Source organism: Ovis canadensis, chromosome 3 (assembly GCF_042477335.2).
Source record: "Ovis canadensis isolate MfBH-ARS-UI-01 breed Bighorn chromosome 3, ARS-UI_OviCan_v2, whole genome shotgun sequence".
Taxonomy (NCBI): Eukaryota; Metazoa; Chordata; class Mammalia; order Artiodactyla; family Bovidae; genus Ovis; species Ovis canadensis.
The window spans coordinates 32,947,908-32,973,182 of NC_091247.1; the positions used below are offsets into that span (position 1 = coordinate 32,947,908).

The 25,275-nt window shown below is 37.3% G+C and overlaps 1 protein-coding gene across 12 annotated transcripts in view; it reads right to left on the reverse strand.

Annotated features, from left to right (window-relative positions):
• DTNB (dystrobrevin beta) overlaps positions 1-25,275 on the reverse strand; it is a 241,145-nt gene that overhangs the window by 110,489 nt on the left and 105,381 nt on the right. For all 12 annotated transcript variants that reach the window (XM_069582811.1, XM_069582806.1, XM_069582810.1 and 9 more), the window contains exon 9: positions 8,470-8,594. In XM_069582811.1, the coding sequence (XP_069438912.1) occupies positions 8,470-8,594 (125 nt within the window). The remainder of the gene's footprint in view (positions 1-8,469; positions 8,595-25,275) is intronic.

Genomic DNA, 25,275 nt, shown 5'->3' on the forward strand with positions numbered 1-25,275 from the left:
CAATAAAAGTTTATTTATGGACACTGAAATTTGAATTTCATATAACTTTCACAAAATATTCTTCTTTTTATTTCTCTTCAATATTCATTCAAAAATATTTTTTAAAAATTCTTAAAAAAGCATGGGCCATAAAAAAACAGATGACAGGCTAGATTTAGCCTGTGGGCTGTAGTCTGCAGACTGCTGTTTAAGACAACAGATTAGTCACAGGTTATCCAGTGGGACACCAGTCCTGCCCTTCCCTGCTGGAATTTAGAACAAACCTACCAAGCCAACATCAGAAGTCTTGCTTTCTCTCAGAAACAAATAACCACAAACTCAAATGTAATGGTGATGAACTACTAATTAAAGAAATTAGATATAAGAATTATGTGGTTAGATAATTAGATGCTAAGCATCAGCCAACTGCTTGAATTAGGCTAGCACAAAGTTTATGAGACATCAAGGACTAGAAGTTTCACAAAAATGTTCTGACCAAAAGAAACAACTAATTTCTCTCAAAGACTTAGAAGGAAACTTGCTACTGTGCTAATGATAAATAAATTGTTTGTTTGAGATTTATTTGAAAAATATTGTTTACTTAATATTCTCAACTCACCAGAAAAGAAATACAATGGCCCCATGGAGGAAATATGCCTGACATCTAGTGGAAGTCTTGGGAACTGCAGGTATGTGACCTATGCTATTTACTGAAGGAAAAACAAACAGAAGGGGCAAGGCGTAGATGTTTAATGTCACACAGGAATTCAATGTATTTTAAACGCCTACCATGTTCCAGGCACTATTTTAGGCACTGAGAACTCAGTGAAAACAAAGACGACTGCTCCAGGCTTTGTGGAATGTACATTTCTATAACAAGACCTACTTTATTCTGAAAGTTTAGAATACAGTATTTACAGCATCCTAACCTCTTAGAGGAACCAGAGATCAAATTGTCAACATCCGCTGGATCATCGAAAAAGCAAGATAGTTCCAGAAAAACATCTATTTTTGCTTTATTGACTATGCCAAAGCCTTTGACTGTGTGGATCACAATAAACCGTGGAAAATTCTGAAAGGGATGGGAATACCAGACAACCTGACCTGCCTCTTGAGAAATCTGTATGCAGGTCAGGAAGCAACAGTTTGAACTGGACATGGAACAACAGACTGGTTCCAAATAGGAAAAGGAGTACATCAAGGCTGTATATTGTCACCCTGCTTATCTAACTTATATGCAGAGTACATCATGAGAAACGCTGGACTGGAAGAAGCACAAGCTGGAATCAAGACTGCCGGGAGAAATATCAATAACCTCAGATATGCAGATGACACCACCCTTATGGCAGAAAGTGAAGAGGAACTAAAAAGCCTCTTGATGAAGTGAAAGAGGAGAATGAAAAAGTTGGCTTAAAGCTCAACATTCAGAAAACGAAGATCATGGCATCTGGTCCCAACACTTCATGGGAAATAGATGGGGAAACAGTAGAAACAGTGTTAGACTTTATTTTTTTGGGCTCCAAAATCACTGCAGATGGTGATTGCAGCCATGAAATTAAAAGACGCTTACTCCTTGGAAGGGAAGTTATGACCAACCTAGATAGTATATTCAAAAGCAGAGACATTACTTTGCCAACAAAGGTCCATCTAATCAAGGCTATGATTTTCCCAGTAGTCATGTATGGATGTGAGAGTTGGACTGTGAAGAAGGCTGAGAGCCGAAGAATTGATGCTTTTGAACTGTGGTGTTGGAGAAGACTCTTGAGAGTCCCTTGGACTGCAAGGAGATCCACCAGTCCATCCTGAAGGAGATCAGTCCTGGGTGTTCTTTGGAAGGACTGATGCTGAAGCTGAAACTCCAATCCTTTGTCCACCTCATGCGAAGAGCTGACTAGCTGGAAAAGACTCTGATGCTGGGAGGGATTGGAGGCAGAGGAGAAGGGGACGACCGAGGATGAGATGGCTGGATGGCATCACTGACTCGATGGATGTGGGTCTGAGTGAACTCCGGGAGATGGTGATGGACAGGGAGGCCTGGTGTGCTGCGATTCATGGGGTTGCAAAGAGTTAGACATGACTGAGCGACTGAACTGAACTGAACCTCTTGGAAGCACTTTCAGACACATTATCCTTGAACAATATCCTGAGATAATTAAGATGAGTTTTGTTATCACCAGTTTACAGAAAAGTAACCCGATGTCTCTTGAGTTTTGGTGTAGTTTTCCTTCTGTCACATTGCACTGCCTCCCTTCTATTTTCCAGCCAACCTAGTTACAGCTACTCAACGTTCTTTCTTGATTCTAAACCTAACCACCGGGTTCAAATAATGGGTCGATTACCATGTTTCTACAGTAACAATTTCTTACTAGGTCAGCATGTTAGAAAACTAGGAAAGAAGAGGAGGCAAGGAGTTCCAGAGCCCCAGATTTTAGTCCCAACTCCAGCACTTGGCCATTGTGTGATGTCGGGCAGGTCACACAACCTCCCTGACTCTGTTTACTTATATGTAACAGGTTAGTGCCATATGTACTGCAAAGGTTGCTGTGAGGGTTAAATGAAGTAAAGTACATGAAAGAGGTGAACAAAGAGCTCGGAACACTGGGTGCTCAATAAATATCCAATCTTCAATCTCAAACTTGTGATCATGTGAGAATCTCTATCCTATGCCAACAATAAAACATATGCAATTAACATTAAAATAAACTTAATCTCAATTTCTGTTCCAAATTTTCACTAGAGTTTTAATTTTATTTCTCAATATTTAATGGTAAAACCTAAGTTTTTTTTTTTTAATGTTTACAAACTTTTCTCCATCTCCATTACCACCATGACAATCCAAACCACCATCATCTCTCAGCTGGTCCATGAAAAAAAAAAACAACCTTTCAATCTGGGATAACGTGTCAAATCTCAGGGGGCCTTTGCCTACCTCTGCAGCCTTCCTCTTGCTCGCTGTTCTCCTGCTCCCCCTCTGCTGGAAATGCTCCTCCCTCTGCCTTCCATGTACCTAATCTCTATTTATCTTTCAGGCTTCACTGTAAATGTTACTCTTCACCAAACCCTTTCTTAACCTACCAACAAGATAAAGACCAGCCATAAGGGAAAGACATCCTGTTAGAGAATTACTTTATATATTAGGAATAATGTGTGATTTATACAAATGTTATTTCTCAGAGATTTCAAGGTGAGTATCAATTGTCAAAAGGAAGGCACAATTAAACTTGCAACACAGTCAACAGGAAAATAATAGGGGTGGAACAAATGGCTCTCTGTTTGAAAAAAATAAACTTAAATTCCTAGCAAAATATCTCATGGCAGCAACATCACAAAAGGAAAGAAATATAGGAATAAGAAATTTATTGACAGGTATTTTTATAATTTTGAACTGAGAACATTAATTTTAAATATAAAATGAAAGCCAGAAAACATACAGAAAAAACTTTGACCATTAAACTAAAACTTCAGTAAGACACTTTATTTTCTACTCTGAGAAGGAGAAATAGAGATACATGCATTCTAACATGCCCCCTCTCTCTTTTTCAAAAATTGTGAGCAAATAAGCATGCTATGTAAGAAACAACTATAAAGTGTGAACCTACCTGCAAAATGTTTAATTAGTGGCCAAGGGAAAGGCTCAAATATACTGGTCATCCAGTCCCTAAAATCCTATTCCCAACTCTCAATCCCCTTGGAAGACAGCATTCATTCAAACCAGGATGACTGATTAGGAGTAAAAGAAATATAAACAATCTAACTGTTTTGAAAATAATACCTACAATGTGTAAAGGACTCCTGAAGTGCAAGAAAATGGTCTTATTCTTCGTCCAAAACAAGACTCTTCTAAATTAATACAGTAAAACAATGATTAAAATAATCATGATCTTATCCAAATAAATATTTTACTGACTTTAAGCTTTTAAATGCAGGAGCTACCCTCATCCTACGTTCATGCAAAACAGCAACCTTTTCTTTTTCCTGATCACAATTATAAATGCATAGCAGCCCACCCCTCACGGTTTTCTCATCTTTTGAGTTATGTATACTTGTAACTCTTTCCTCAGGAAAAGAGGAGTTTTATGTTATAAAACTGGTTTCCTCACTGTCACTCAAACTTATTTGTATATAAAGAAAGTACTGTGTGACTACTGCTTGCACCTTGCATAGTACCTGGAAGGTCCTCAATAAATATCTGCTAAATGAATGGAAAATTTAAATTTCAGCAAGCAGTAAGAATTGCTGTTCACAGGGGATGGGATGATTTGAGCTCTGCAGTGACCTAGATGGGAGAGAAATCTGAGAAAGAGGGGATATATACATACTTATAACTTGGAACATAATAACAATTTGATCTTACACTAAATAAATATATCTCAACAATTTGACAGAACTGAATAATAAAGATTTTTCAGACCAAAATGAGATTAAGTTAGAAATTAATAACAAAAAGGCAACTAGAAAACCCTCATATATTTGGAAATTAAGACATTCATTATACTTCTCAAAGAAGAAATCCTAACAACTTAGAAAATATTTATAACTAAACAATAAAAAATTACATAACAAAATTTGGACATTACTCAGGGAGTGTTAAGAGAAATGTATAGTCTTAAATGCTTACATTGGGGAAGGGGGGAGGACTTGAAATGAGTAAGCTAGTGTGTTAGCCACTCAGTTGTATCCGACTCTTTATGACCCTATGACCTGTAGCCTACCAGGCTTCTCTGTCCTTGGAATTCTCCAGGCAAGAATACTGGAGTGGGTGGCCATTCCCGTCTCCAGGGGATCTTCCTGAAACAGGGATGGAACCCGGGTCTCCTGCACTGCAGGCAGGTTCCTTACCATCGGAGCCCCCAGGGAAGCCCAGGAGTAAGAGAACCATACCTTAAAATAAGTTAGGAAAAGAGAAGCAAAATAAGCCCAAACAAGCTTTAACAAAAGAAATAATAAAGATACCAAATAAATGAAAAAAATTAAGTATAATACATATAACAAAAGAATAATAAAAACCAAAACATGGTCTTCTGGAAGCCTACCAGATTGGATAAACTTATGGCAAGATTTTTCAAGGAAAAAAAATAAATATGTGAGAGTAGGGATAAAAAAGATATTAGCACAAATATTGTTGATAAAATATTCTAAACTTTGTGCCAATAACTTTAAAAATTTAGATGGAATTGATAAATCCCTACATCTATAAAATGTTCCAAAATGACTCATAAAGGAATACAAAATGAAAATAGTCTTACAACTGCTTTTTAAAGTGGAATTAACTGTTAAAAAAATCTTTCCACAAAGAAGGGTTTAAGCACAGATAGCTTCACTGGTGAGTTTTACCAAAAACAAGGAGGAAATAATTCAAATCTTAAACAAGCTCTTCCAAAAAAATAAAAAAAGAGAATGCTCCTCGACTTTCTAAGATAACAAACTGGCCACATTTTATCCTAAAAACAAAACCAAAAAATCAAGAGAAATAACAGGACAACTTAACTCATAAACATAGGAAAAAATCTAAACAAAATATTAGTAAGTGAAATCTAGCAGTGTAGTAAAAGGAGGGTCAACTTATGTTTAATCCAGGAATGCAGGGTTCTTTTAAAAAATTAATGTAATTCACTATATTAATAGAATAAAGAAACTCAGGCTATCATATTAATACAGAAAGTCTTTGATAAAATTTGACATCTTTCATGACAAAAAGAAAGCACTCTTAGCAAAATAGGAATAAAAGGGAACCTCTTTTATCTGATAAACAGCTTCTACAAAAAACCTACATCAAAGAACATACTAAAATGAATGCTGAAAGCACTAGCTTTGGTATTACTAATAATGCAAGAATGCCTATCAAACCACTTCTATACAATATTGCACTAGAGGCACTAGCCAGCACAATAAAACGAAAAGAAAAAAGTATGATTATATTTGAAAGCATAAAGAATGAGAGGGAAGCAAAAATGCAATCATTATTTGCAGGTGATATAATTATTTATAGAAAAATCCAAAAGAATCTGAGTACAAATTGCTAGAATTACAAGCAAGTTATGCAAGATGACTATCCAGCGGATTAAAACACAAAAGCAATGTGTGTTTCCATATACCAGCAACAGACTGTTAAGAAACATAATTCAAAAAAGATACCATGTGCATGACTGTACACATTTGCCAAAAACCACTGAATTGTACACTTAAAGTGGGAGCATTTTATTGCATCTAAATTATATCTCAAAATAACTGTAGGAAAAAAAGGCACCATTTGCAACAGCAACAACAAATGCAAAGTACACAAGAATTAAACATATACAAGACCTTTCTGAGGAAAAATCATACAGCTTTACTAAATGGCACAAAAGGATATTCAAATAAGTGGGAAGACATAATGCATTCATGGAATGGAAGACAATATTGTAAAGATGTCTGTTCTCCCAAATTTGATCTTCAGAGTCAATAAATCTCTGATCAAAATTTTACGAGGGACTCAATAAGCTGATTCTCAAATTTATATGAAAGAGCAAAGGGCAAAGAATAGACAAGACATCCCTAAAAAAGAAGATGATTTAATCCCTTACAGTAATTAAGACAGCATGATATTGGCATAGTGATAGACATTTCGACCAAAGGAACAGAATAAAGAGCCCAGAAATCAGACGTACGTATTTGGAAACTTCATTTATGACAATGATGGCATTGTAGTTAAGCGGGGAAATAATAGATTATCCAACAAATGGCCTTGAGACAAGTTATTCAAATGCAGAGAAAGAGAATTCGATATTCGACATCACACTACACACTAAAAATCTGTTCCAGATGAATTAAAGACATATATAAAAGGGACATCTTTAAAACTTAAAAAGAGAGAAAAAAATCACTACAATGTTGGAGCAGGCAAGATTTTTTTTTCTTTAATTCAAATAAAAAACACTAACCTAAAAGAGAAAAGGTTAATAAATTTAATTAAACAATGGATTACACACAATAGGTAAAATCCACTATGAAACACAGTGGGAGGAAAGTGTATTTTTTCCCACAGGAAGAAGAAAACAATGGAACATTGAAGGAAAAACCACCACAAAAACAGTACAAGAAAGTCAGTCCAGCTATAAAGCCAAGAGGCACCCTTTTGAGCAATCCATGGTAAGAAAGAGGATCCCACTGAACTCCAACGAGAACGGCACCGGGACCGTGACACTGGAACTGAACAAAAGGTACCCAGAATGACAGCACCCAGCTCAACTTTGTCATGAATGGAATTAACCAAAAGTGCTGTTATTTGGCTTTCAACTTTTAGACTGAGCCCTTAATAAATCTCAGAAGACTTAGTCATGATCACAGGAGAGAACAGAACTATTACTAGCTTTCACAATACAAGAGTAATGGCATAGATGATAGAAGTTAGGAGGCAAAAGAAGGGAGAAGTGGACAGAAGTTACATAGTGGAAGTCAAAAGAAGTTATAAGAAATAGAAGTTTAAGAGTTACATTCAAGATTACAATGGTAAATAATTTTTTAAATGGTGATAGAATAATGAAAAGCTGGAATGGGGTTGATATGCAGAGCTATAAATGAGGTTGGTCCTCTATACCACAGAAGGAATTCAACATGTCCAAAATGGATAAGCCAAGAAATGGTGCTCTGAATACATTATTTAGCGATATGGAGGTATCCATTAGGACTCGTACTGGTCCGTGGCCTGTGAGGAACTGGGCTGCGTGGCAGGCGAGCCTGCAAAGCTTCATCTGTATTTACAGCCGCTCCGCATCTCTTGCCTTACATCCTGAGCTCCCTCCTGCCAGGTCAGCAGCAGCATTAGATTCTCATAGGAGCACAAACCCTACGTGAACTGTGCATGTGAGGGATCTGAGTGCAGGAAAATAAGATCAGGGCTCCCATTAACTCCGAATGATGGTGAGCTGTGTAATTATTTCATTATGTATCACAATGCAATAATAATAGAAATAAAGTTCACAATAAATGTAATGCACATGAATCATTTCAAAACCATGCCCACCCCACCCTCCACCTCGTCCCATGGAAAAATGGTCTTCCATGAAACTGGTCCCTGTACAGTCTGTGTTTTCTAATTTTCTCTCAATACGAGAAGAACAAGGAGGTTGATTTTCATTTTCATGGTGTCTAAATTAACTTTAAAATCTCAGTGGTCATTAATTGTTATAGAGAAAAGATCCCTACTGCTGAAAAGAACACAAATAACAAAAGGCGCCCTTGTTAAACCCAGTATAATAATTGCTCGTAATCTGTTAATTTTCTGATGGAGATTCCTATATTACTTAGGCTTCAGGGCTCAGGAGCTAGGTTTCCATGTAGATATTATGGTGATTTAAGGTGCTGAAAGCCTGAAGTATTAAGATCCCCAAAAGTAAAGTAAAAAACACAAGGTTAAACATTCATGTTAGCTGTAGTCAGTTCTGAGCCAAAAGAATTCAGCAAGGTATCCATTTCAGTACAATGCACATCTTGCTCCAGGTATATACTTACACTATATTTGCAAGGTCAAGTGGTTTCTCTGGTTGCTCAGGAAAAACAGGATGCGGGGGTTCTCTGGTGGGTACACACCCCAAGGATTTACTAATTGCATGGCTCAGCTTCTTTGCAGGGGATTTCTGTGTCAAAGCAGAAAATAAGGAAATAGGAATTGAATTTTCAAAAGAACGAGAAAGAATGTTAACTTAATGACAAGAGCTGTTGAAAATATCTTTTCAAATACATGCTAATCTGCATTATGGTGAACGCTAGAGAGCCTTGCAGAAAGGAATCTACAGCTGTTCCAAGGTCATTTGTGGCCCTTCGTTTCTGACTCCCTCATTTCCACTACGCAGTCACACTACCCTGTTAGTGTCAATGTTCCTTTTGAATATGTCTATGTGCCCTTTGCAGGAACTGCCTCTTTTGTTGCTTCTGGATTATTCTGGTAAGATGCTCTAGTTAATTCCCTGGTCAGAGTCAGAAATTTTTGCTGGGCTAAAATACTAAAAGGTTATGGGAATGCTGAGCTCATAACTCTTGAATGTTAGCAAGTTAACTGACCAACCCACATCCCCAGAGATACTAAGAGATTACCCTGCAAATGAACGTGAAACAGAATATTTGGTGTTAAGGGGCTGGCCGTGGATACAGACACAAGTTGAGTGCAATCAGCATCAGATCCGTGACTCTAAATCATGACATGCCGAAGGTACAGAAATAAGTTGGCATGCTAATACATTTCTTGGGAAGGCAGAGCAATACACAGCCAATCCGAAGACTAGCAGGCCTAAGGTGTGATAGTAAATACAAACAAGAGTAAACAATGTGCCACGACTAAGGTATGTAGAATACGAAACCCACATTTAAAGGAAGCTCTTTATAAACTTACTTTATTGTCCACTCAATTCCCTTTAACTAACATTGTCGTCTGAGATTTTCCTGGCAGGATACTAGTTCATTCTTCTGCCTCTGCAGTGTGTCACCGTATGCGCCACTTTAACTGGAGAACAGAATTTGTTTGCAGCTGTGTTTCATCAGTAGCACATCTCCACTTAATTTAATAGCCCGCCTGCATTATTTTTATTTATTTATTTAGCCACACTGTACAGCCTGCAGGATCTTAGTTTCCTGAACAAGGATCAAACTGCCCTTGGCAGTGAAAGTGCAAGAGTCCTGAACCACAGACTACCAGGGAATTCCCAGCCTGCGTGTATTTTTACACGCATGCGTGTGTGCTATGTCGCTTCAGTCGTGTCTGACTCTTTGCAACCCCATGGACTGTAGCCCGTCAGGCTCCTCTGTCCATGGGATTCTCCACGCAAGAATACTAGAGTGGGTATTGCCATGCCCTCCTCCAGGGGATCTTCCTGATTCTTTTCTGCTGAGTCACCTTGGGAGCCGGTATTTTAACATAAAATAAGCCAAAATCTATTTACCTTTAAGAATATATAGGGAAAGTTACTTAATACCTTGTTTATAAGAGACTCCTTGAGCCTCCTTGAACACATTAAATTCTGGGGGGAAAATCTATATGTAATCAAATTTCCTGAAAATTATATGAAGTTAAACCAAGCAGAAATTCTGAACTACCCCACAACTGCTCTCTCTGCCCAGTAAGTAGCTATACGTATCCTGACTTCCCCTTTTCTGCTCCATCTGTTACACTGCCCCAGACATCATGTAGTCTTCTGCTTGAAACCTTTCGAAGGCTAACAGTCATTTATAAACTAAGATATCAAGACTCGCCACCCTATTCCCACACAGGCACTTTCATATCTGGCTCCACTCTCTGTCCTCACCTTTTACCCCACATCAGCATGAACAAGCTGCTCGTTAATCTGTGCCTTGGCCTGCGCCTTCCTGAGATCTCCCTTTCCCAATCTATCTTGTTGTAAATTTTCCGCTCATTTCTCAAGACTGCTTGTTTGCAAGTCTTCCTTTCTCTCTGAAGACCTCGCTCACTGCACCCTAAGTCAGAGCCCACTCTTCCAAGTTACCCACTTGACAAGTACACATTTCCACTGTTGCACTCTTCCAATACTACACTGTACTTGCCTATCTGTTAGGCTAGTGCTTTTGAAGGGTAGGATCTACGTTTTATTTATCTGTGTATTTCCAGAACCCGACCTACAACAGAAGATGTTAATTTGAATAAATTATTTGCTTAGATGAATTTTCTAGATTGCTTTTTCCTGACTAAACCACAGAAGCTTAATTTTTTTTTAAGTTATGATATGAGTAGGGTACCATCAGAAGACACCAGAGATATCTTAACTCACCTTTACAACTAAACACTACGCCTGTAATCCATGGATTTATTCTGTGATTTTTTTGCTACATCTGAGAACACCCTGGGCCATTAATTCATGCACTCTACGTGAGATGGGATATCACATAGACTATGTTAGTTGCACCCTGAGTAATATCAGCCATGAAATCACAGGTTTCATGTGTCTATTTTACAATAAACATTAAAATAAGACTGTTAAAATGAAAAATGTTTCCCTTCCCACCACTTAATATTCTCTAGCAGCATGCTTGTTGTGCTTTCAAAAACACTGCTCCAAGTCAAGGTTTAAGGTTAGATCCCAGTTCAAGTCTCAAAAATATAGATAGAAAGATTAAATCAATACAGCAAAGCCAATTCCAGAGTACATCAAGAGATCCTTGATGTGTATGGGAAGGAGAAAAAGACTGGAAATATATATATATATATATATATATATACATATTAAAAAGCAAAGATATCACTGTCAACAAAGGTCTGTTTAGTCAAAGCTATGGTTTTTCCAATAGCCATGTATGGATGTGAGAGCTGGACCATAAAGACTAAGCACCAAACGCTTTCAAACTGTGGTGCTGGAGAAGACTCTTAAGAGTCCCTTGGACAGCATGGAGATCAAATCAGTCAACCCTAAAGGAAATCAACCCTGGATATTCATTGGAAAGACTGATGCTGAAGCTGAAACTCCAATACTTTGGTTACCTGATGTGAAGAGCCAACTCATCAGAAAAGACCTTGATGCCGGGAAAGATTGAGGGCAGAAGGAGAAGGGGGAGACAGAGAATATAGTTGGATGGCATCACCAATTCAATGGACATGAATTTGAGCAAACTCCGGGAGATGGTGGGTGTGTGCGCTCAGTTGCTCGGTCGTGTCCGCCTCTTTGCGACCCCATGGACTGCAGCCTGCCAGGCTCCTCTGTCCATGAGATTCTCCAGGCAAGAATACTAGAGTAGGTTGCCATTTCCTACTCCAGGGGATCTTCCCAACCCAGGGATTGAACTCATATCTCAGGTGTCTCCTGCATTGGCAAGTGGATTCTTCACCACTGTACCACCTGGGAAGGCCAACACTTTCAATTAAATTGTAAATTAAGGTAAGCAAATGACTTCCTTAAAAATATCTTAAACAGTGAATTATAATATGGCCATGAAGTGATTTCACTGTGGAGTCTGATTAGGAAACCAAGATTTACAAAGCCTGTGAGCAAAAGTTTGAAAACTTAGAGAAATAAAAAAGTTTGAAAACTACCATTACTATAATTGCCAAGACAGAGGCATTACCTCTTCTGACTACTTGGCCCCTAGTACAATGCCCAGGACTTGGCAGTCAGTCACTAAATATTTACAGAAGTACAGGGAGTGAGGGAGGAGGAAAAGCAATCCCAGTGTAGGGACTGGTGACCCCCACACTTCATTTAAGCTCCAGGCCCGAGAAGTTCTGACAGTTTTTTATACCTTTCCTCTCAGTTGAACCCTAACACTGATATAGGGGGAGGCCTTAACCTAGAAAATTAAATCTCCTCCAAACACTCCTAGGTGATGCTTTTCAATCTTTGTGCATTTTCAATACCTGAATCCACTTTACCTAATTTCAAAACATTTCCCATCATCTCTTAAAAATGTTACTGGTTACATTTTTTAAAAATACATCAAAACCATATACAATGACTGTGTATGCTCTAAAATGTGAAATACCCATCTACCCCCTATCTTACAGTCTGAGAAACAGACCATTACCATCACTTACACCAAGCCTGGCTGTAAGCCCTCATCTAAGACAGCCCATTCCCACCACACCTGCTCCTTTCTTGGTCATCAATATCCTGGATTCTGTACTGTTTGCTTGATTTTACTATTCCAGCAATTGTGTATTATAAAAAATGCGTGATTTATTTAATACATGCTTAAAAACTTATATAGGCTTACATATATATTTTTATGCAATTTCTTTTACTCAAAAATTATGTTACAATTGATCTGTAATTCACTCTCTTTTTTAACTGTTCGATTGTACTTCTTTGCTCAATTATATCATAATCTATACAGCCATTCCAGCACTGATGAACATTTGGGTTGTTTCATTTTTTTCCCTCTCCGTCAAAATGCTGCTATAAAACTTTCTTGTCCATGTCTCCTGGTGACCATGTAAAAGAATTTCCTAAGAGTTATTCCTAAGAATTATTGGGTCATAAGTTATACACATTCAATTTTACTTGGCACTGCCAACTTGCTTTTATAAAGTGGTTACACTAATTTCCTCTCCCATCAGCTGTGTAAGAGATTCTCTCTACATTAATGTCAACCCTTGTTACAGTTAGACATTCTAACATTCACCAATCTGGTAGGTGATAAATGTTATTGTGGTTTTAATTCGCAATTCCTTATTGCTAGAAAGACTGGGCATCTTTTCCCGTGTTTATGAGCCGCTGTGGTTCTTCGTCTGTGAAATGCTTGTTCCTAGTGTTTCACTTACTGATTTGTAAGAGTCTCTCTCTTACTGATTTCTAAGAGTTTTTTATATATTTTGCATTTTAACCTTACAGAAGGTATATCTTACAACTTTCATGCTAAGGTCTTTCTTTTTCATTCTGTTGTTTTTGATGATTGGTCATCTTAAAATATACAGCAGCCCCGATTTATTAATTTTTCTTTCATACTTTGCGCCTTTGTATTTTATGAAATATGCCCCTCCCTGAGGTCATAAAGGTATCCTGCCAAGTGTCTTCATTATTTTATAGTTTTTATCTTTCATTTTTAGATTTGAATCTTCTTAGAACTGATATTTTTATCTGTATAAGGAAATAATCCAATATGGATAATCAATTGCCTCAGGATCATTTAATAAACAACCCATTCTTCTCTTAGAAGACAGACACTCTATTTCTGAACCTATACCAGTCTCAAGATAATTTAGCAGTTACGGCTTCCACTTATCTTTTCATGTAGTACCAGTGCCTCAAACTTTCATTCCTCATTAGGAGAGTCTTCATTTTTCTTGACCCTTCACACTTCCACTTAAATTTTACCATCAGTCATTTACCACACACATACACACAAAAAACCCTGCTGGGATTCTGATGGAAACTGATTGAATATATAGACATTTCTGGGGAAAACTGACATCCTCACATACTGACCATTCCTTTCTGTGAACGGCTTGTGTTATCTTAGTTCCCCAACCAGGGATTGAACCTGGGCCCTCAGCAATGAGAACAGAGTCCTAATCACTGGATCGCCAGCAAACACCCATAAGCCTTTTAAAATTTCTTCCAATAAAGTTATAGATTTTTGCTCACAAAGGATGTATGTTATCTGTTATTTATTTCCAGTTACAGAAAGATTTTTGCATATAGCAATCTTGCTCTATTTTTTAAAAATTTGGTAAAACATACATAAAATTTACCATCTTGACCATTTTTAAATATACAGTTAAACAGTGTTAAGTATACTGGTCATTTATAAATCATCTTTGGAGAAATATCTATTCAGTTACTTTGCCCATTTTTTAATGGGTTGTTTGCTCTATTTTTTGTTCTTAAGTTATAGGAGTTCTTTATATAATCTGGATATGAGCCCCTTATCAAATATATCATATGCAAATATCTCCTCCCTTACTATAGTTTCCCTTTTTACTATGTTGATGTATCCTCTGATACACAGGAGTTTTTAATTCTGATGTAGTCTGATTTATCTATTTTTACTTTTATTGTCCCTGCTCTATTCTAATGATTTATTTGGAGATTCTTTCAGTCTTTCTGTATTGACAGTCACCATTAAATATCAGTAACTTGTTTCCTTTCAATTAAAATGCCTTTTATCTGTTTTCCTTGTTTTCTAGGCTGCTTAGGACCTCTAAGAAAATGTTGAATAAAAGTAATAGCAAGCCTCCTTGTTTTTTTCAATCTTAAAACAAATACTCTTGGTATTTCATCAGTAAATGCAATGGATACTATGTTTTTATAAATATACTATATTAGGTTAAGGGAATTCTTCTGCCCCTAAATTACTAAGGTACAATGTGTGTAAATGTTTAAATTATTAATGAATATGGGATCTTAATAACTACTTATTGATTATACAGATTTAACCCATCAGTCTATGAATACGATTAAGTTATAATAATCTATCTCTTGTTGTTTACTTGCTCAGTCATCTCTTTTGAGACCCTATGGGCTGCAGCCTGCCAGTCTCCTCTGCAGTGAGTTGCCATTTCCTGCCACTTCCTGCTCCAGGGGATCTTCCCAGTGCAGGGACTGAACCCACATCTCTTTCTTGGCAGGCAGATTCTTTGCCACTGAGCCACCTGGGAAGCCCATCTTTGCATGTTGGAATAAAACAAGAGTGGTCATGATCTTTTGGATACACTACAGAGCTAAGTTTCCTATTTTGCTTAGGCTTTCATTTGCGTTCATTAGGACAGCCTGTAATTTTCCTTTTTTGTCCTCATAACATTTTGGTACCAAGGTAATTCTAGCCTTAAAAATGAAATCAGAAGGCTCATTTTTTTTTTCCTAGACTTTGGGAAATTTTTATAACACTGAATTCCTTTCTTTGAATTCCTTTCTTTTAAAGTTGAAAATTAGGTAAAGTTGTTCAGGCCTGGTTGTTTCTTTTATATAAATATTTTAAGCTACTAATTCAAATTCTTTAATGATTATACTAATATTTACAGTTTTTATTCTATCTTGACTCAGTTTTAGAAAGCAAGATTGTTTAGCAGTTGCATATTCATTCTGTTGTATATATATATAGCTATTGATTTCATCTGTTTATCTTTTGTAAACTTTACCTCTGGTGAAGATTTTTTTTACTGTAATAAAACATACACAACATAAAATACAGCATTTTAATCTCTCATGAAATGAAATCTATGAGATCTATTTTGCCCTGAAATCTATTTTCTGAGGTTAATAAAGTTTCACCATGTTTCTTTGGTGAGTTCTTAGCTTGGTATGTCTTTTTTTTCCTTCTTTCTTACCTTAGTAAGATATATAGACATATCTTAGATATATAGACATATAGCACTGTATAACTTTAAGATGCAGAGTATAATGATTTGACTTACATACATCATGAATTGATTATCACAATGAGTTTAGTGAACATTTATCACCTCATATAGATACAAAATAAAAGAAAATGTTTTTTTCCTTGTAATGTGAATGTATAGCAGTTACTCTCTTAACAACTTTCATATATAACATATAGCAGTGTTAATTTTCTGCTTTTTTTATCCTTAACTTTCAACTTTGTGTATATATTTTTTATATTTTTGCTGTTTCTTATAAATAGCATACAGCCAAATTTTTTAAAACTATCCACTTGACAATCGTTGCTTTTTATCTGAAAATTTTAGTTAGTTCACCGATTACTAATATATTTGGATTTGTTTCTATAGCTTGTTATTATTTTAGTTTCTTCCTTTTATTTTTTCCTTAACTACTTTTTAGGCTTTATCTTTCTCATTTTGTTTTCCTCTTTTGGGCAATTATATACTCTCTGAGCAGACTCTTCTGGTGGTTGCTTTTTTTCTTTGTCTGAAAGGACGTAATGTTTAATGAGAATTTAGTGTCATGTTATCTAAGAGGGGCTTTGCACACATTCAGAGGCTCATTTAACCTTCCCAATGTTTTATGAATTAGATATTAACAGTCTCAATATCATAAGTACAGAAACTATAGTTCATATAAATAGGCCTGTCTTAATTTTTTCACAGTACAACACAGCCCTCTGCCAAGTAAACTTAAGAGAACATACAAGGGATCAGAGAGATCACCCGGGGCAGTGAGACTTCCTTGCAAAAAGTCAGAAACAGACTGGAGATGCAAGTACTACACTGGGGATCATGAAGGGGGCACTTGGCTGAGTAGGGGTGGGGACACCTCCAACTGAGGGCAGCTGCAAGGGTATAGATAACTGTGGACCAGGCACTAAGATATTCTGAAATTTTTTTGAGCTCAGATGACTATACTCTCAACCAGCCTCAAGCTAATTTCTTGCACAGCACAGTCTTCACCTCAGGGTACTTGACTACAGACCCTGACACTTGGGAGCACTTCAGCCTAATGAAAAAGTTCAGGATTGATGTCTTGGAGGCCATTCCTGTCCGTTCACTTCAAATTACTCTGAATACATCATCCTGACCCACCACTGGTGGGGATTCAGGCAGAAACAGAAGCCTCTTCAGAGAAGTCAGAGACCTCCTCTAAGCAATTGAACATGAACATTTTACACAACCTTAGTCAGTATCTGTACTCTCATCTTGTAACTTAAAATCCTTTCATTCTAACCATGCCTCAACTATATTCATAGCATGGTTGATTAGTACTTCAGCTGCATCTTATTTTCAGACCAATAAAATTATTAGTCATTATTATTTTACACACAGTGCTTATTTAAATTTACTCACATTTACTAACTCTGCCGTGTACCATTTCTTTCTTATTGCTTCAATTCATTTTTCCCCCAAAGCATATCTTTTGTTAGTTTCCTTAGCAACAGTCTATTGGTGGCAAACCCACTGAGAATTTTTCTGAAAATATATATTCTTTCTTTGCTCTTAAACAGACTTGCTAGGTATGGAATTCTAGGTTGATCTTTCACTCTATCCTTCAAATTCTTCAATGGACTTTCACATTTTCATTTCTCAGTATCTGTGTTCGGTATTCTCTATCCTGGTTAATTTCCTCAGACTTATTTTCCATTTCCTAATTTTTGCTGTAGCTGTCTTTAATTTGCTATTTAACCCCTCCACTGAGTCTACCCTTATTATTTTTTATTTCTAGAAGTTCAGTTTGTTCCTTTGTCATAGACTTATTCCTTTTTCAAATGTCACTATTCCTAAACTTTCTCCCTGAATGTTTAAAATGTACAATGTTCTAAAGTCCTTGGCACCTAAAGGTACTATATGTTGTGCTAGCTGACTCTCCTTCACAGTAGATCGCTTTATAATAGAGTTTGCAATATTTGAAAATGAGCTCACCTTTAGTGGGGACTGTTTTTTGTAGGGGAATTTTTGTACTCTTTCTGGGCCAGAGGAGTACTTTGAGCCCCTCTTTCACAAGGAGGCAGCCCTTCCAAAATTTTAAACTTTACAAAAGTACCAGTTCTACTCACCTTGAGTAGACCCCAGGTAGATTTTCTATACCTCAGAGGCACTAATAACCCCAACCACTGGCCTAACTTCAGTATCCAATCTGATAAATCCTGGGGATACCACAATTTGGAATTTAATTTTTGATAGCCAAGAATTTCTCTGACTTTTCTTCAAGTTGAATTCTGCATTTCAGTTTTGTTATTATTTTTCATCCTGTATGCATATTTTTCAGTGGGGATAGAAGGCTATAGTTAGCTTCTAATTTCCTTTTTGCTCTCCTTAACCACAAATTCCAAGTTGCTATTTTTGTTGATTTAAGTCACAACTTACTAAAAATCATCATATATCTTACAACCAATATTTATCTACATTCAGCACTGTTTTTCTGATTTCTCTGCTTCTTTTTTTTTTCTCTCTTAAATCCCATTACTCCCTTCTTGGTTCATTTATTTTCTTTCTGCAATGTATCTTTAAACAGCTCTTTTAGCAAAGGGCTTTCAAAGTCCTTATATTCTGAAAAACGTTATTATAGTATCCATGCTGTTGAAAGATAGTTTGGATAAGAATACAATTTAAAGTTCAAATTGATTTCCTCAGCCCCTTGAAGACATTCTGCTGTTATTTCTTAAAACCAGTGATTAATCTAATACATTTGGATTCTTTTTTTTTTTTTTTCCACTTCATGCACTATGTGGACTCTTAGTTCCCCAACTAGGGATGGAATCCAGTTCAGTTCAGTTCAGTCGCTCAGTCGTGTCTGACTCTTTGCGACACCATGGACTGCAGCACGCCAGGCCTTCCTGTCCATCAGCAGCTCCTGGAGTTTACTCAAACTCATGTCCATTGAGCCAGTGATGCCATCCAATCATCTCATCCTCTGTTGTCCTCATCTCCTCCCACCTTCAATCTTTCCCAGCATCAGGGTCTTTTCCAATGAGTCAGTTCTTCGCATCAGGTGCCAAGGTATTGGAGCTTCAGCTTCAGCATCAGTCCTTCCAGGCTCCCTGCATTGGAAGTGCAGAGTCTACCACTGGACTGTCAGGGAAGAACCTGGATTCTTTACATTTTCTTTTTAAATTTTCTTTCCTTCTTTATTTTTGGTTGTGTTGAGTCTTCGTTGCTGTGTGTGGTTCTTTATGTAGCTGTGGCGTGGCTTCTCTTGTTGAGGAGCATGCACTTTAAGATTTTGAGAACTTTTTTCTTAATCACACTTTTTATTAGTATTTTCTCTATATATGTCTACCTCTACATTGACTTTTTGCAATTTTGTGGGATTTGCCTTTTTTTTCCCTTTTTTCCCCCCTTTCCTTTTTTTGTTTTTCTTATTGTTCTTTTCTTGGCATAGTTATTCTTTAATATATTTAAATCTTTCAAAATACTTCTATTTAACTCTGCATTTCTGTTGTTTTTCTTTTCCCCCCACCATGTTGGCGTGTTTTCTTTCCTTTGCTTTATTCCTCAACTGGCTCTCTGCTTTGGTCTTGTGTTCTGTTTCATGTTTCAGTTAGTGTTGTTCTTCACTGGTTGGTATTATTTCTTATTTCCTTTGTCCACCAGGTCTCTCTCTGTGCTCTTCTTTGGATTGTTTTGGTTTTGTTTGTGTGTGTGTCTATGTTCCTTTGCTTTTGTTACTATCCACCTGCTACTGCATTTGCCATTTGTTTAGGGTTCTTTTTTTTTTCCTAGTTTTTTGTTTTTTATTTGTTAGTTTTAATCCTCTTTATTCCCTTGATAAATGGCTTGTGGGATCTTGGTTCCCTGATCATAGATCAGGCCTGAGAATCTGAGGAAGCACCGAGTCCAGGACACTAGACTGCCGGAGAACTCCTGATCCTAGGGAATAGTAATTAGTGAGAACTCCCACGAAGGCCTCTACCTGTATCCAAGACACACCATCACCCAACTGTCAGCACCACCCAGGGCAAGACGCCTCACCCAAACAACCAGCAAGACAAGAACACAAACCCGATTACCAGCAGACAGGTTTCCCACAGACACCCTAGTACCTACCACCCCACACAATCCTGCCCATCAGAGAAGAGAAAAGCTCACCTCCTCCCACCAGAATGCAGGCACAAGTCCCTCCCAACACGAAGCCTACACAAACCACTGGACTAACATCACCACAGAGGGCAGAGACCAAGAACAAAAGGAACTAAGACCCTACAGCCTGGGGAAAGGAGACCTCAAACACAGTAAGATAAAATGGAAAGACAGAGAAATATTGTACAAATGAAGGAACAAGGTAAAAACCCACAAGACCACAAGAGAAAACAGGCAAACTACCTTTAAAAGAATTTAGAGTAATGATGGTAAAGATGGCCAAAATCTTGAAAATAAAATGGAGAAAAATGCAAGAACCATTTCTAACATATTTAAGAAGGACCTAAAAGAAATAACAAACAAACAATGACAACTAATGCGATTACTGAAATTTACAATACTCTAGAAGGAATCAGTAGCAGAATAACTGAGGTAGAAGAACAGACAAGTGAACTGGAAGATACAATGGCAGAAATAATTGCTAAACAGCAGAATAAAGAAAAAAGAATGAAAAGAATTGAGGACAGTCTTAGAGACCTCTGGGACAATATTAAATGTACCAGCATTTGAAAAGAGAATCAGAAAATTTTTGAAAAGATTATAGTTGAAAACGTCCCTAAAATGGGAAAGGAAATAGTCAATCAAGTCCAAGAAATGCAGAGAGTCCTATACACAATAAACTCAAGAACCACATTGAGACACATATTAATCAAACTGACAAAAATTAAACACAAAGAAAAAAATACTGAAAGCAGCAAAGGAAAATCAACAAGTAACATACAAGTGAAACCCCATACAGTCAACAGCAGACCTTTCAACTCTGCAGGCCATAGGGAATGGCAGGATGTATTTAAAGTACTGAAAGGGAAAAAGTCTACAGCCAAGATTACTCTACCCAGCAGGGTCTCAAAATTCAAAATTGATGGAGACATCAAAAACTTTACAAAGAAAAGTTAAGAAAATTTAGCATCACCAAACAAGCTTTACAACAAATGCTAAAATGACTTCTATAGGCTGGAAACATAAGAAAAGGAAAAGACCTACAAAAACAAACCAAAAACAATTAAGAAAATGCCAACAGGAACATATATATCAATAATTACTTTAAATATAAATGGATTAAACTCTCCAATTAAAAGACAGACTGGCTGAATGGATATAAAAACAAACAAAAACATATATGCTGTCTATATACTCTTATCTCTTGAAGCTGGGTTCCGGGAGAATTTCTTGCCCTGATCGTTCAGTTCAATAATCTGTTCTTTAGCTCTATCCAGTTTGCTCTGCAGCCCGTCTAGTGAGTTTGTTCAACAACTGTATTCTTCATTTTCGTTATTATTTATAGTTTCATAAGTCTATCCTTGGTCCTCTAAGGAAATTAGACTGACCTATTTTTAAAGTTTCTTTCTGACTGTTCTAACCCACAGGGTGTAAGGTCTGCTGTTTATATTTCACTGTGCTAAGCTCCCTCTGGGTTTTCATGATCATGTAAACATCTCCCATGGGACTGTTCACTTGCCATCTTAGCCAATAGTAGCCTCCTTGCTGGGGGCCTCATGTTGAATCTTTTCTGACAAAATCAGCAGAGAGCTTCAGGGTCTAAGTAGTAGTGATGACCTCAAACAGGCACTGTTAAGCAGTTCGTTTCTGCAACTTCTCCTTTACATACACCCCTTCACTTAAAAATGTTTTATGGCTTCAGGTCAGGAACATTTCTTTTCAATCTCTAAAGATAATTTATTAAACTTAATTTTTTATCATTTCTATGGGCTTGGTACAGAGGGTAAGTGGGAAAACGTGTTTGGTCAACCACCTTGAAATTGGGTTTCTTACTTCTTTAAATATAACTTCTATGCATTCTCTTTAGCCTCCTTCTGGAACTGTTATTAGATGGCACTTCTCAATCTATCCTCCATGTCTTTTTTTTTTTTTTCTTATTACTCTGTCCTTCCATCATGTGTTTAAGAACAATTTTCTGCTCTAGTACCCAGCTCACAAATCTTCTCTTAAGTTATAGACACTGATGATCAGCCCACTTAATGAATTTCTTATTTTGACAATCAAACTTTAAAATTCCAGAATCAATACTTTGTTATTTTTGGTAGATAAAATAGCTTGGAACTTCTCTGGTGGCCCAGTGGTTGAGGCAGGGGACACAGGTTCGATCCCTGGTCTAGGAAGATCCCACATGTTGCAGGGCAACTAAGCCTGAGAGCTGTAACAATATGCTACAGCTACTGAATCCTACACACCTAGAGCTCATGCTCCTTAACAAGAGCAGCCAGCACTCTGAGAAGCCCAAGTACCACAGCTAGGGTGCCAAGTACCCCTGCTCACCACAACTAGAAAAAGCCTGCTGCTCTAGCAACAAAGACCCAATACAGTCAAAAATAGTTAATTTTTTAAAAACTGTTCACATCTCTCCAAGAGTTCAACTACACAATTTTAAAATCTAGTCCCACTTGTTCTATGAATTCTATGTCCAAAATAAACGCTTCTGTGATCTCCTTTGCATAGATGTTTCTGGTGATTTTTAATGAAGTGCTCATCTTTGTAGTCAAGGCTCCTTGTTGAGACCAACTATCCTATCTGTGCTCATGCTTACTTGAAAGGGAGAAGCAGGACTTGTTTCCAGTGAAAGTGAAGGAAGGCACAGAAGGTGCCAACCTCATGGAAAAGCTTTGTAGCTAGTCTTATGAACACAGGATCCCTGTTCTCCAAGAATTCATCAAGCACCTCTGCCTCTCCAACCCAAGGTCCTACGTACACTACATCTGCCTGAGACACCTGTATCACCGGGTTATACTACCAGAGTCACTCTGTCACTTGCTCTGAGCCTCTCTCAGCTGCTCATATCAACTATTTCCAAGCAAGAACACCCTAGATGCTACTCCTATCCTGAATAGCAATACTATCCTGCCCTTGTTTCTCACTTATGAGACTATATCTAGGTAGAATAAAAAGTAATTAGTTCACATATGGCTTCTGAAACATGCTTATAAATTATAACCTCTTGACCCATAAAAAAGGAACCACTGCTATTTCAACTGGCTCAATAAGAGCTGAGGTTGGAGTTGTGTAAAGAAAAGGAGAACTTGGCTTGAGTAGCAAACAGTTTCTTTTTCAGGAAAAAAAAAATTATACAGATTTGTTGGCATTCAACATAACAGACTGACATTCCTATGTGCACCACAACGGCCAATATAGTATTTATGGTTCCATACATATCAACCCTGGGGTTGGGAGGGGCACCCTTGAAGAACCAACAAATTGCTACGTTAAGCATAAATAAGTTATAACACTCTTCTGGACTCAGGAATCCCACTATTAAAATTATACCATAGAAAAACTCTCTGGGCTGCATGAGATGACCTGTACCAGAAAATCTACTAAAGCTTTGTTTGGAAAAGTTGAATGTCAGGCAATAAGAGAATAAATTAAATGTGGTATATTAACAGAACTGAATTTTATATGGCATTGAAAATAACCATATCAGTATGGAGATCATTTTATAAACAATGTAGGTGAACAAAAGAAGCTACAGGATGATGCTATTCTGATGAAGTCAATACACAGAATCTAGAAAAATGGTACTGAAGAATTTATTTACAGGGCAGCAGTGGAGAAACAGACATAGAGAATAGACTTATGGACATGGGGAGAGGGGAGGAGAGGGTGAGATGTATGGAGAGAGTACCATGGAAACTTAACAATACCATATGTAAAATAGATAGCCAACGGGAATTTGCTGTATGGCTCAGGAAACTCAAACAGGGGCTCTGTATCAATCTAGAGGGGTGGGAAGGGGCGGGAGATGGGAAGGAGGTTCAAAAGGGAGGGGATATATTTATATCTATGGCTGATTCATGTTGAGGTTTGACAGAAAACAACAAAATTCTCTAAAGCAATTATCCTTCAATAAAAAATAAAAAATATGAGAAATAGTGCCATATGTTTTAATGGTCACACACACGTGTAATAAAAATACAAAAATATGAACGGAAGTGTTAAGCACTAAATTCAAAGCAGAGGTTATTTCTGAGGAAGGATGAAAATGAATATATATTATGGACCTCTTTCCATATCTGAACATACAGATCTAGTTCAGTTATTTTGACTGCTACACAGAATTCCATAGCTATAGTTATATATATATATATATATCATCACACACACACATATATATATACCATAATAAATTTCACCATTTCAGTACTGTTGGATATTTTGGTCATCTCTTTATACCTAAACCCTGATATACCTGGTGCAAGAGTCTTTGTGGGAGAATTCCTATACGGAGAATTGCTGGGTCAAGGGTTATATGCATTTAAAACTTTATCTTTCAAATGTTGCATCAGTTCACACTTGTACCAAGTCTTCTCCTCCACATTCTTGCCAAAATTGGACATTATCAATCTCTCACACTTTTTGCAAGTCAAGGAAGACAAAATGAACATTCTCATGATCAAAAGTAGTTTAAAAACTGGAATAAGTGGGAGATGCCAACTTTATAAAATTCTTTAACAAATGCTTGGGGTATACAGGCTAGCAACACACTAAGGACTTACAGGCTAACAGAATATACAGACAAGTGAACAGTTAATTACAATAGCACAAGTGCCTTCTATTCTGTATGCCACAGCAGAGCAAGAAAAGACACATAAATCAACTTGGGGTTCAGGAAAAGAGGCAATGGCTGAGCTGAATCTCAGAGGCTGAACAGAAGCTGGCAAGGGAAATTGAGGAGGAAGAGGAAGAGAGGAGGCAAACGTAGCTAGAACAACAGATTCAAAGATATAAAAGTAAGAAAATATGGTAGGACAAGAATCGGAAATAGTTCAGTACTGTCACAGTGCTATCTATGAGCTACAGCTAAAAACCCCAGCTATAGCTAACAGTTCCAGTCCAGAGACACAACTATAGACGCTTTCAGACCATTACTCCATTAACATAAGATAAACCCCCAGTGTGTTATAAATCATCTCTGATTTGGACGCTGCTTCTAGCATGTACGGAACAGACAGTTCTCTGACTCACATGCAGTAACAGACTGCATGTCAGGGTAGGATGAGGAAGAACTATGACCAATACTTCAGGTTTGGGCAAACAAAGGGTCTAGTCAGCTAAGACAAAAAAGGAGCAGAGCACACAAGTGTACTAAGGAAAAAGTTTCACAGGCATCCAGAGTCCCGTGAAAGGGAGGGTGGAGGTTAGAGAAGGCATGAAGGTCAGAAAACCAATAGGACCCACTGTGTGCTTCTTCGTATGGCAGCACTTTCTGCAGCCTGAAGCAGAACAGGTACTAGAAATGCTTATGGAATAATTATCAGGGCAGAAAGTTCTTTGCCTGACTGAGACCGCCCACTGACACCTGGGCAGACAAAATCTCCAAC